Here is a 13,936-nt window from a genome sequence, read left to right as displayed (position 1 = left end):
AGCTATTGACCGGGTACACAGTTTATTTTACACTTTACAATTGGTGTGGCAAGTTGAGGGGGAAGTGGTGGAAGGGGAGGAGGGGGGTATCTCACTTACAGCTTGCATTGTTCTGGCCATAAAGAGCCCCCGATTGCCACGCCCCTGGCCCCAATTAGAGAAACAGCTGCATTGACTTTTGTTCTTAGTCTCGTCTGGCTAAGTCTTGGCTTAGCAAGTGATTATAGTGATTATACGGGAATGCAGTTTCCATATAGATAGACATATGCACATACATATATAGGCCACACACAAAGACAACGAAGAAGTCCACGTAATTCGCTTTAAATATTTATAGAGCGCTCACGGTCTGGCGCACTCATCGTGATTCTTATTGTTCATCTGAATGTGAATGCGAGTTTGAATGTAAATGTGAATGAATGTGAATGTCAATTCGAATGTGCCCTGAGGACCAGAGAATAGGAATCGAAATCAGTTCAGTGCCAAAGTCGACAATTCATCGTTTAAGCAGCGAGATCATACACAGCTGCAAAATTAGCTAAACTCTTTGGAGATATACTTTAAAAAATGAATGAAATTTGAATGAAATTACCACTTTGAGCAATCAAATCAATGAGCGCATTTCAGTATCTTTAAGATATTTTGCTAAATTCCTAACAAAATTCTAGAGTTGCTCAAGAACTTGTCCAAGTGTCTGGCACATTTGTATGCGCTGACTAATGATGATGATGATGACGATGACTTTGCGCCACTCGCATCGAACGAGTATCATATCAAATGTTAATGAGCAATTTGTGCATAATCATGGCGCACAAGCCGCAAAAGCCAAAAAAGCCGCACATTGCGAAATCGGAAAGTGCCACGCGTTTAGTGGCTGCAACTGCAGCAGCAACTGCAACTGCAGCAGCAACATCACAGCGGCAACATCAAGCTGCAACGGCAGCCACGCCAACAAGTGGGGCAATCAGTCGATGAATCGCTTTGGGTAACTCCACTATTGAGGCTTCATTTTACTGACTTGACTAAAGATTAAGGATTAAGTAAAAGGTTATAAGAATCAGTGGCTAACCAGAAATCAAAGAGATCTCAACTGGTATAAAAATATGAATTACTTGCTACAATTACTAAAGCTACAAAGATTTCACCATAATACGTGTAATATTTGGCCTACGTAGCACTGAACTCAGTGTGTCGGCACTTTTATGATCTCTTACCTAATGGATCTGAGTTCTTATCGACACTATTAACTCACACGTTCCCGTTCCTTGTGTGCCAGACAAGAAGTATCAAAGTCTTAGCATCGCATTTATCAACCCTAATCGATCTGCACACAACAAATTGCGATTGCATTGTCCAACCTGGGGGACTTTACCCAGATATATGGTATATATGGTGGTAATGTATATATAATATATATTCACATTCTATCGTGTCTGGGCGTCTACTTCCTGCCGTTGCACTTGGCACTCAACACTCGGCACTTGCTGCAGCCGGGGGTTCATTCAAATGCCCGATATCGGTGCTGTAAATGAGCAAACAATTGCGCTTGTCAAATGACATAATCCGTCCATAAATATGGTATAAACAGTATGGAATCGAGTTCTATCTACTGCAGTTGCTGTTCTTGCTCTACCGTATTCGTATGCGTCACAAGACGACGTCAGCTGCAAGGCAGTAGTGCACTGAGAAAAAAGACCTGCAAGTTTGCCATATATTCAATATGTGAGTATAGAGAAGATGCTACTTCCAATGACTAGTAAGCAGATTGTTATTTATTAGATATTAGTAGACAGTAGTAGATACTATCTACTAGATAAATAAAAAATCTCTTTGATTTGTTGTTACTTTTCCAACACTTTTTCCAAAGCTACGATCATTTCCCTGCACTCCCAGCTAAACAAAAGAATGGACTGTGGAGGGGAACAGACTGGAGCAAGTGAGCTAGTTACACCATCGCCACAATGGGCCGTCGGCGTGACAAGTGCAATCAGTGCTGATACAAATTAATTACGACGCAGACAGAGCGCAGACGAATCGCTATATATATATATATGCACCGATATCGCGTGGGGAGATCTCGGCTTGACATTGGCATCTCAACGGCAAGAAGAGAAGCCCGCCAAGTGGCCGGCGGCGAAGTGGCGTAGCAAGTGCCGTAATCCGAGACAGCCACAGCCATATCCACATCCGAGAGACGCCGCCACCGATCGCGGCATCTTCGCAGCTGCAACATGAATATACATATATATATGCATACATGTATGACAAACAGGAAGTAATCACTCTCCTTTGCATGCGAACGATTTACAATAAATAATTATGATAATGCTGCTCTGCTGCTGCTGGCGATGCCAGTGATGAATGCCAGCTCAAACGACCGGAAGGAAGTGTTTGCACTTGTTAATGGATCCCGGATCCACAATCCTCAGTCCCAAGTGCCCAAGTGCCCCATCTCCGATCTGCGATCTGCAATCTGCAATCTCAGCGGCGCAAGATCATCGTGTCTGAATTGGCAACACCTTCGGGTAACAAAGCAAAATGGGCGGGCTTCTTTGGGAGCGGGGGGCGTGGTTAGAGCCATAAAAGTCGGAACTTGAGCTATCTGGTAAATCAGCAATTAGGTTATAATAGTGAAAAAGGGCTTAAGTGCCGCCTGCCGTTTGAAGCAAATGCAAAAGCAAGTGGGCTGGACATTAAAGTTAATTACCTCATATATTCGGCACTTAAAGCTCCGAAACTGTTGTATATATAATTATTTATGGTAATTTCAGCAATTGCGAAATTGTAGCAATTCATTCATTTTTAAATGCTCATCAGTAAATGTGTATATAGATTTTTTTGTAGAACCCGATGGAGATTTCGAGCCCAAAAAACGTAGTACTGCAAAGTGAAATAAATGGTTAAAGTCAAAAAATCGCCAACCGCAGCCTAATTTCAAACCAATTCATTCAAACTTGGCCTACCAAACAGCCAAACAAAAGGACCAACTTTTAAGCTCGACCGCACCGTTTTGAAAACATTTTCACATTTCCGCATTTTCACCGCGCCATTAAAGCACTCAGGGATTTTCGAACTTTCTTTCAAGAACACTTTTGAACACTTTCTCTTTGTTTTTTTTTTTTGTTTTTTTTTGGGTTCACAGATGTTTGTTGTTCTGGTGAATTTTGGGAACGAGTGTCTGGTTTTATTCGACTTGCTGGCACTCTTGTTCGTCTACAATTTCGATGTTCGCCGTTCTTGAATTTCGTCGCACTTGGCGCAAAATGAAAATGATAATAAACGAAGAAAAAAAGGGTAAAAAAAAAAAATGTTAATGTTGGGGTTAAGGCATTGTAATATTCGAATTACAATTCCTGGTATTCCTCTGGCATTCCTCAAATGCTATTATCACTCCGCACAATCGACTTGTAGCATTATATTATAGCACCCAAAATTTCACCTGAGAACCAATTGAAGTCGAAAATGATTCGCTATGTATGTTTTATGTTCTGCGATTTCTTTTTACGTTGTTTAAACTAATGGTAAACAAATAGTAAAAATGATTCCATTAATTTGTGCAGGCTTTAGGCTTTTTAATTGCTTGGCGAATAAAGAAACAAGCAATTAAAACGAGATGGTATCTAGTTATATGTATGTATATGAGAATTACCCAACACTTCAATTGACTTAAAGTTCGGCTTTTGCCTGCAACACGCGCCATGGAGTCAACCAGCTTAGTGGAATTTGTCCGCAGTATCATTACATGATTATTGCCCCCGCGGCGACCTTCGCACCCCCGTGGCCACCCACGCAATGCCCCCACCCGCATGTTTCTCTATGTTTTTTTTTTTTTCCCTCTGGAGCGGAAGCCACCAAACAAGCGGGATTCATGAGCACATCATCATTATCATTGGGGCCATTATTATGCATTATGTGTGCCCCGATTACCATCTCCGTTTGTCGGACGAGGGCTTCCCGTTGTCCACAGGCTTGCTAAGGGGGTTTGTGGGGAGTTACGGCGAATTCCGGGGAGTTCCGGGTATTCCGGGCATCCCGGGCCATTACGGGGGTACAAGGATAAGCGGACTTTACGCAACTTTGCGCCATGAGTGCGCTTACATGGGCCAACACATGATTATGGCCATGAATTGTGTAGGATTACGAAATAAATGCGAGAGCGGCAATTGATTATCACAATTTTAAATATTTTCCAGGCGGGAAAAGCGGCTACAATTTGTTGCCGAATTATTTCACATTTGGCGGAAATTAAAATGGGCAAATAAGTCGCATTGCTCGCGACTTATTAAATCCTTGAAATAAGTATTCAATTTCAATGAGCAGCCAACTGTTTAAAATATGTCGTTTGCAGCAAGTTTCGCGACAAGTTTCAAATGAATATTAAAGCAACAATTTAGATATCATTCTTCAGAATGTATATAAAGCACTTATCACACTTTCCGAAAGTACCAACTTGATAGAGTTTTATCGAAACCATGTCACTGGAAATCTGCTCAACTTTTATGGTTCATACATCAGATGCTCCACTCCGGGGATAGTAGTTTCTTCCCACCCAGCGAACTCTGAAGTTTTTCGACGAGCCAAAGTTTGTTAAATAGCTTGGAAAATAAGTTTAGCTGAGCGATGATAGAAACTGACAAACAACTTGATGCATTGGATAAGCACTTGGCCACGATGATGGGGATTGGGATTGGGATGGGGATTGGAATTGAGATAGAGATAGCGACTCAGAGACGTGGAAAAGCGACTAGATGCTAATTAAAAGCGGCGACAAATTGAATCAAAGTTAAGTCGCGACAAAGTTGGGCCTTGCACGATTTTCTCAATACATATATATCCCATATGCACATATGTACATATACTCGTACGCATTATATACATACACGTACATATATGTGTATTTACACCAACCGCTCTCTAAAAGCCAGACAAACAGTCGCCAACGATAATCGATGAACACAAAGCCAGCGAAAAATAAAACTTGAAATTTATCACCGAAAGATTCTTGAACTCGTCACTAAGGTCGTCCACTGTCCCCCCTGCCCCATTCCCCTGAACCCCTCTCCACATTCCCCTTAACCCCTCTCGAACCCCCTTCGCCCCGCGATCAGAACAGGTATCGCAGTGTGTGCTGACTGATTGTTTGACTGATTGATCGCCCGATCATTGATTGATTAACTCCCGCTCGCACTCTTCTTACACATAAAAAAATGAGTAGTTTAAACAACGACAGTGGCAGATTGTTTATTTGTTTTATGTGCTTGAATTACCAATGTTATTGTTCTTATTGTTAAGTATTCAGTTTCAAGCCTTTACAAACCTCTGCTTAAACTATTCATTCATTTTAAGTTAATTTTACAAAATAACTTTTAATATTCAATCAAAATATTCAATAAAGAATATTGATTTAAGCTTTACTTTACTTTTTACTTTATTTACTTTATACTTTATTAATTATAGTACGTACTAATTGTTCCTACCTGTGCATTTGTGTTTTCAGGCATGTGGCAGCCATGAGGCGGCAGCGCTCCACTCGCCGCCAGCTGTTATTATGTCCGGGCACTTGTTGCAGGCATTCATGATGCAACTGAAACTGCAGCGACCGGCGGCACAGCGAACTCGATTCCAGTCACTACTGGGCTGCGGCCACGAAAAACACTCATACGCCATGTGGGCGCGAGGCGATCGGTGGATGTTGCAAGAACGGCAGCCAACAACAACAGCAGCCACGGGCGCCACACTGGCCCACGGCCAAGGCTAGGGCTAAGGCTAGTGCCACAGCCACACAGCACCAACTACACCACCACCACCACCACTACCACCACCACCACCACCCCAAACCACCCACACCAGCAGCAGCAGCTATAGGAATACAAAACACAGCCACCACCACCATCAGACACAACAACAACAACAGCGACGACTGCAGGAACAACAACGTTCAACATCGGGAACATCAAGGAAAGTTGAAGAATTCCGTTGAACTCGAACGAAACAAAAACATCAAGAAAATGTCTGAGGTAAGCCAAAGTCACACAGTTACACAGAGAGAAATTGAGTGCTGTCAAGATAAAAAACCATATAAGAACCTTTGATATACACTAAACACTTATCTAATATACTAAGATTTACATTTTGAATGTGTAGTATCAAGTTTATTTTTAGTTTAGATATATATCTTGTGGTATGTTGGTTATTCTATTAGCGAAATTGTTATATAGTTATTGCAGTGTGTCCTCAAGGATGATTAAAGGAGCCAGACAGAGAGTGTTTCTTTGAGGCAGCCTTTTTAAAGAGACGGGGGTCAGAATTTCCATTTTTATTGAATTAAAATCGATTTTCAGTTTATTTTATCAAAAGACTTAAGAGCATCAAACACATTAAAAGCAAAAAACCACACACACACACATGTACAGAGACACAAGAACCTATTTGCGTGTGTGTGTGTATTAATGTTAGTGTGTTTGTGCTCATAACAAGAAGAACAAGAAGATGTCGCTTTCACATACAAAGTCTTCAACTATAAACTTATATAAAAGTGGGGAATGAAGTGCAATAAATGCTAGATAAAAATCGATGGGCCATTTTCTACAAGATAGATAAGGAATTATAAACTTTTATGAACAATAACAAGGCCAACTTAAACGTGACTTGGATGGCAAGCAAATGGTTTAAAGAACTTAATAATAACTTTGTAGGTGCAAAAAAGAATATATATTGCTCATTTTGAATCCATGTTTCGCCAAAAATATAAATTATTTTATATATTTTAGTTATAACTTATTTAGCAGCAAATTATTTTCTGTGTTTTGATTGCTTAGCAAAATATATGTATCTTGAATTCATTCGTTAACCTTTTTCAATTCAAATTCTTGGCGCATCTTGAACGCCATCGGCTCTTGACCTTAAGATTATATGGTGGCTCTAAGATTATTCTGGAGCTGCGTTCCTTGGGTCTTACATTGCTTTCGCTGCCCCATCTCCACTGCCACTTCCTGCTGGCATTTCCCGCATAGGCATTTGAATTTTGGGTCACTGACGTCGTCATCGTCATAGCCATCGCCATCGCCATCGCCATCGTCATCGTCTTTTGTCGCCAACGTCGCCATCGCCTCATGTTTATGTATGTGTGCGACTCCATGTGGCGGCTATACGGCTATATGGAGCATACCTATAGGGTGGGAGCATCGTGAGCAACAGGCGGCAATAACTGAGTCGAGCAGCTGTCGCCATAAACAAGCGGACGACGGACCCATACGACGGACTCGCACACGCAGACATAAATATTGACCTAATTTGCACCTGTTTACAAATTCATTTGAGCCACCCAGTCAGCCAGCTAGCCACCCAACTTCCCACTCCATCGAACCATTTCGCGTCCTGGCAGGACTTTGTGTTTTTGGCGCATGATTTATGCAGCAAACGGAGCGCGACAACCACGACGGCGTCTCCATAGCGAGCACTCCTAAATGGGTCGACCATGTCCACATCCACGTCCACAGGCACATCTATACATCCACATGTTCGTCCAAGTCCGCGTTGCACAGAAGCCAAGGAACGCCACTTCCAGCGCTCCAATGCTCGTGCACTGCGAGAAAATAGCAATGAAAATGTAGTTTAATAGCCACTACATTTTCGCCGATAAAAATCGTTTTCCATCTAAAATTGTAAAAACGCTCACGTTCGACATAAACGGAAATTACCAATTGCTCTTTTTTATTATTATTATTATTATTATTATGCGCAATAATTTTATTAATAACATGGCCTTTTCTCGCTGTGCATGGCTTTTCGGTCAGATTGCTTGTTGGCATGTTATTAGGGAGAATATTTGCATTTTCAACCCGCTCGTTGAAGGGAAAAGTTAGCTGCGGGAGCAACAAATTTGCAAATGCGAATTTCGATGTTATTCTGCGCTGGCTTACGCGGCGTATGATTGATCTGCCTAGGATGGGATGACATGCAAAATGTAACGAACTAAATTAGGGTAATCGTAGGCTGAACTAAATGACATTTTGAAAGATTCACTAGTTTCGCTTTTGAAGAAGAAAACTTTAAAACGCACTTTTGGTCAAATAAACTAAAAGAGGAGACTGAGGTAGAAAAATAAATAGTTTACTACGAAATGAATTTGTGAAACCGCTTTGCTTTGACATTTGAGACGACTTCTATTTGTCAAATCAACTTTATTGTTGGGTTAGAAAACCGCACTTTAGCAAACTAAATAAACATTGATATCATTGCAGCAAGCGTACTTTCATAAATGGAATATAAATAGTTCAGAAACAAGTTCAAAGTAAATGAATTTAATAAATAGGAAATAAATAGAAAGCGGTTTTAGACAGCTCAGAGCTACGACCCTTGAATAGAAAGGGAGATGGGACTTGAAAATCATTTCCAGTTGGACAATTGGTGCTCCATCAGAAGTGAGTTAATCCCGAGAAGAGCCTGAAATTGAGATACTTAGCCGGGTGAATGCTTAACTTTAATTGCCGAGTGCACCAGTTGCGGATTAGGAGCACTCGAAACGCGAAACGATTCAATCGAGGACTTAATGAGTGCCTTGGTCATTTGCCTCGACTCGAATGGAATCCACTGATGGTCATGATGGTAATGATGATGATGATGGTGGGTGATGATTATGGCGTCTGGCAATTAGGCCGCCCCGCCATCAACTTGTCCTCGCCCATGACATTGCCATTGAATTATCCACATCCTTAACCACATCCTCATGCCCATTTCTATGCCCACACTGGTTATTCCCATCGTCCTCATCATCATCGCTGCTTGTCTTTGGCAGCTCGAATCAGTTGTTGTCCATTGTTGGCATTGATTTCCCTTTATTGATGCGTTTTTAATGAAGGCGGGGAGGCGCCAGGTGCCTCGAATCATTAGCGCGATTTTCTCCACTTCTCTGGCTATGTATCCGTATATTTTTATGTATCTGTATCTGTATCCGCATCTGTGTGTTGTCTCCGCTTTTTTTTTGTTTTGCGTGTTGCCCCTGAAAGACAAACAGCCAGCCCTGATCCGCAATAAACTAAATTAAAAATAAATAGTCAATAACAATGGGGAAAGTGGAGCAAGTAGAGGGGTTTCCCCGCACGAAACCAGAAGGCGAAGAAAGTGTCGCAATGTCGTGGCCTGAAATTGACACAGCACTAAAGTTACGGCAAGCAAACAAAAGTGGCCAACAAGGAGCTGTGTGGGTCAGGTAGGAAAAAAGGCCGCACAACTGTGTGGAAAATGGGGAAAAACTAACTGCGATGGGTGAACGAAGAGCAGGAAAACGGGAAAACTGGACAACTGGGCAACTGGCAAACGAATGGAGCTTCCCCACGTGAGACGTGTACAAATGAACTCGGGTGCAGCACCCAAGGATATACATACGTGCATGCAGTTGCACAGGATCTGCGCCTGCAAGTGTGCCATAAAAAATAATGTAATCACAAACTAGGCGAACGAAAGACCCAGAAACAGAACAACATGCTACACAGCAAAACGGACACGTATCTCGACCAGTTTTGTCACATTTCACATGAACAGCCAGGCTGTTAGCAGTTAACTTGGGAAAAACAAGACAAATCGAATAAATGAATGGCACAATGTGGGTTATAACATGATTTCTTGCAAGTACTTAATTAGGTTTTCCCTCTTGAATGCAAATCGACTCCCTTTTCTAACGGATTTTGTGGAAATAATTTGTGTCCAAATTTTCATCAAAATTTGCGAAAAATTCAAAAATCCTAGAATTTCCAAACTTGAATGCAGATCGATTGGGATTTTAACAACGAACTCAGCGAGGTATGACATTCCTTATTTGGGTCATTATTTTCAATGTTTTGATCAAAATACCGATAATTTTTTTCACAAAAAATCTGGAAAACTTTTTTCGGCAAAAAACCCAATTTTCAAGTTGGCTGTTTTGGCTATAACTTGTCTAAAAATGGTCACACAGCAAAAAGAAGTACCATTTTATACTCCTTATAACCAATACTAACTACCCCTCTCACTTTTAAACGGATTCTGTAAAATTAATTTTTGGCCAAATTTGTGCATTTTTTGTAAGGGGTACCATCATAAAAATTTGCGAAAAATTCAAAAATCCTAGAATTTTCAAACTTGAATGCAGATCGATTGGGATTTAAACAACGAACTCAGCGAGGTATGACATTCCTTATTTGGGTCATTATTTTCAATGTTTTGATCAAAATACCGATAATTTTTTTCACAAAAAATCTGGAAAACTTTTTTCGGCAAAAAACCCAATTTTCAAGTTGGCTGTTTTGGCTATAACTTGTCTAAAAATGGTCACACAGCAAAAAAAAAGTACCATTTTATACTCCTTATAACCAATACTAACTACCCCTCTCACTTTTAAACGGATTCTGTAAAATTAATTTTTGGCCAAATTTGTGCATTTTTTGTAAGGGGTACCATCATAAAAATTTGCGAAAAATTCAAAAATCCTAGAATTTCCAAACTTGAATGCAGATCGATTGGGATTTAAACAACGAACTCAGCGAGGTATGACATTCCTTATTTGGGTCATTATTTTCAATGTTTTGATCAAAATACCGATAATTTTTTTCACAAAAAATCTGGACAACTTTTTTCGGCAAAAAACCCAATTTTCAAGTTGGCTGTTTTGGCTATAACTTGTCTAAAAATGGTCACACAGCAAAAAGAAGTACCATTTTATACTCCTTATAACCAATACTAACTACCCCTCTCACTTTTAAACGGATTCTGTAAAATTAATTTTTGGCCAAATTTGTGCATTTTTTGTAAGGGGTACCATCATAAAAATTTGCGAAAAATTCAAAAATCCTAGAATTTCCAAACTTGAATGCAGGTCGATTGGGATTTAAACAACGAACTCAGCGAGGTATGACATTCCTTATTTGGGTCATTATTTTCAATGTTTTCATCAAAATACCGATAATTTTTTTCACAAAAAATCTGGAAAACTTTTTTCGGCAAAAAACCCAATTTTCAAGTTGGCTGTTTTGGCTATAACTTGTCTAAAAATGGTCACACAGCAAAAATAAGTACCATTTTATACTCCTTATAACCAATACTAACTACCCCTCTCACTTTTAAACGGATTCTCTAAAATTAATTTTTGGCCAAATTTGTGCATTTTTTGTACCATCATAAAAATTTGCGAAAAATTCAAAAATCCTAGAATTTCCAAACTTGAATGCAGATCGATTGGGATTTAAACAACGAACTCAGCGAGGTATAACATTCCTTATTTGGGTCATTATTTTCAATGTTTTGATCAAAATACCGATAATTTTTTCACAAAAAATCTGGAAAACTTTTTTCGGCAAAAAACCCAATTTTCAAGTTGGCTGTTTGGCTATAACTTGACTAAAAATGATCACACAGCAAAAAGAAGTACCATTTTATACTCCTTATAACCAATACTAACTACCCTCTCACTTTTAAACGGATTCTGTAAAATTAATTTTGGCCAAATTTGTGCATTTTTTGTAAGGGTACCATCATAAAAATTTGCGAAAAATTAAAATATGCTAGAATTTCCAAACATGAATGCAGATCGATTGGGATTTAAACAACGAACTCAGCGAGGTATGACATTCCTTATTTGGGTCATTATTTTCAATGTTTTCATCAAAATACCGATAATTTTTTTCACAAAAATCTGGAAAACTTTTTTCGGCAAAAAAAATTTCAAGTTGGCTGTTTTGGCTATAACTTGTCTAAAAATGGTCACACAGCAAAAAGAAGTACCATTTTATACTCCTTATAACCAATACTAACTACCCCTCTCACTTTTAAACGGATTCTGTAAAATTAATTTTTGGCCAAATTTGTGCATTTTTTGTAAGGGGTACCATCATAAAAATTTGCGAAAAATTCAAAAATCATAGAATTTCCAAACTTGAATGCAGATCGATTGGGATTTAAACAACGAACTCAGCGAGGTATGACATTCCTTATTTGGTCATTATTTTCAATGTTTTGATCAAAATACCGATAATTTTTTTCACAAAAAATCTGGAAAACTTTTTTCGGCAAAAAACCCAATTTTCAAGTTGGCTGTTTTGGCTATAACTTGTCTAAAAATGGTCACACAGCAAAAAAAAGTATCATTTTATACTCCTTATAACAATACTAACTACCCCTCTCACTTTTAAACGGATTCTGTAAAATTAATTTTTGGCCAAATTTGTGCATTTTTTGTAAGGGTACCATCATAAAAATTTGGGAAAAATTCAAAAATCATAGAATTCGAAACTGAATGCAGATCGATTGGGATTTAAACAACGAACTCAGCGAGGTATGACATTCCTTATTTGGGTCATTATTTTCAATGTTTTGATCAAAATACCGATAATTTTTTCACAAAAAATCTGGAAAACTTTTTCGGCAAAAAACCAATTTCAAGGCTGTTGCTATAACTGACTAAAAATGATCACACAGCAAAAAGAAGTACCATTTTATACTCCTTATAACCAATACTAACTACCCCTCTCACTTTTAAACGGATTCTGTAAAATTAATTTTTGGCCAAATTTGTGCATTTTTTGTAAGGGTACCATCATAAAAATTTGCGAAAAATTAAAATATGCTAGAATTTCCAAACATGAATGCAGATCGATTGGATTAAACAACGAACTCAGCGAGGTATGACATTCTTATTTGGTCATTATTTTCATGTTTGATCAAATACGATAATTTTTTTCACAAAAAATCTGGAAAACTTTCGGTAACCAATCAGTTGCTGTTGTATAACTTGTCTAAAAATGTCACAAGCAAAAAAAGAAAATAAAAAAAAAATAAAAAGAAAAATTAATTTTTCCAAATTTGTGCATTTGTGTCATCAAAATTGCGAAAAATCAAAAATCATAGAATTCCAAACTGAATGCAGATCGATTGGGATTTAAACAACGAACTCAGCGAGGTATGACATTCCTTATTTGGGTCATTATTTTCAATGTTTTGATCAAAATACCGATAATTTTTTCACAAAAATCTGGAAAACTTTTTTCGGCAAAAAACCCAATTTTCAGTTGGCTGTTTGGCTATAACTTGTCTAAAAATGGTCACACAGCAAAAAGAAGTACCATTTTATACTCCTTATAACCAATACTAACTACCCCTCTCACTTTTAACGGATTCTGTAAAATTAATTTTTGGCCAAATTTGTACATTTTTGTAAGGGTACCATCATAAAAATTTGGGAAAAATTCAAAAATCATAGAATTTCGAAACTTGAATGCAGATCGATTGGGATTTAAACAACGAACTCAGCGAGGTATGACATTCCTTATTTGGGTCATTATTTTCAATGTTTTGATCAAAATACGATAATTTTTTTCACAAAAAATCTGGAAACTTTTTTCGGCAAAAAACCAATTTTCAAGTTGGCTGTTTGGCTATAACTTGTCTAAAAATGGTCACACAGCAAAAAAAAGTATCATTTTATACTCCTTATAACCAATACTAACTACCCCTCTCACTTTTAAACGGATTCTGTAAAATTAATTTTTGGCCAAATTTGTGCATTTTTTGTAAGGGGTACCATCATAAAAATTTGCGAAAAATTAAAATATCCTAGAATTTCCAAACATGAATGCAGATCGATTGGGATTTAAACAACGAACTCAGCGAGGTATGACATTCCTTATTTGGGTCATTATTTTCAATGTTTTGATCAAAATACCGATAATTTTTTTTACAAAAAATCTGGAAACTTTTTTCGGCAAAAAACCCAATTTTCAAGTTGGCTGTTTTGGCTATAACTTGTCTAAAAATGGTCACACAGCAAAAAGAAGTACCATTTTATACTCCTTATAACCAATACTAACTACCCCTCTCACTTTTAAACGGATTCTGTAAAATTAATTTTTGGCCAAATTTGTGCATTTTTTGTAAGGGTACCATCATAAAAATTTGCGAAAAATTC

At 38.4% G+C, this 13,936-nt stretch overlaps 1 protein-coding gene and 1 long non-coding RNA gene across 2 annotated transcripts in view; both read left to right on the top strand.

The window, feature by feature from the left end:
* Positions 1–799: 799 nt before the first annotated feature.
* LOC116802262 lies at positions 800–2,915 on the top strand. Its single transcript, XR_004362633.1, has 2 exons — positions 800–1,722; positions 1,868–2,915. It is a non-coding gene; the product is annotated as an uncharacterized LOC116802262 (long non-coding RNA).
* Positions 2,916–5,591: 2,676 nt separating this feature from the next.
* LOC6620492 (adenylate cyclase type 9) overlaps positions 5,592–13,936 on the top strand; it is a 58,116-nt gene continuing 49,771 nt past the window's right edge. Inside the window, exon 1 of the mRNA XM_032726155.1 lies at positions 5,592–6,017. Within this exon, the coding sequence (XP_032582046.1) occupies positions 6,009–6,017 (9 nt within the window). The 5' untranslated portion in view covers positions 5,592–6,008. The remainder of the gene's footprint in view (positions 6,018–13,936) is intronic.

Source organism: Drosophila sechellia, chromosome X (assembly GCF_004382195.2).
Source record: "Drosophila sechellia strain sech25 chromosome X, ASM438219v1, whole genome shotgun sequence".
Taxonomy (NCBI): domain Eukaryota; kingdom Metazoa; phylum Arthropoda; class Insecta; order Diptera; family Drosophilidae; genus Drosophila; species Drosophila sechellia.
This window is presented reverse-complemented; position numbering and strand designations above follow the sequence as displayed.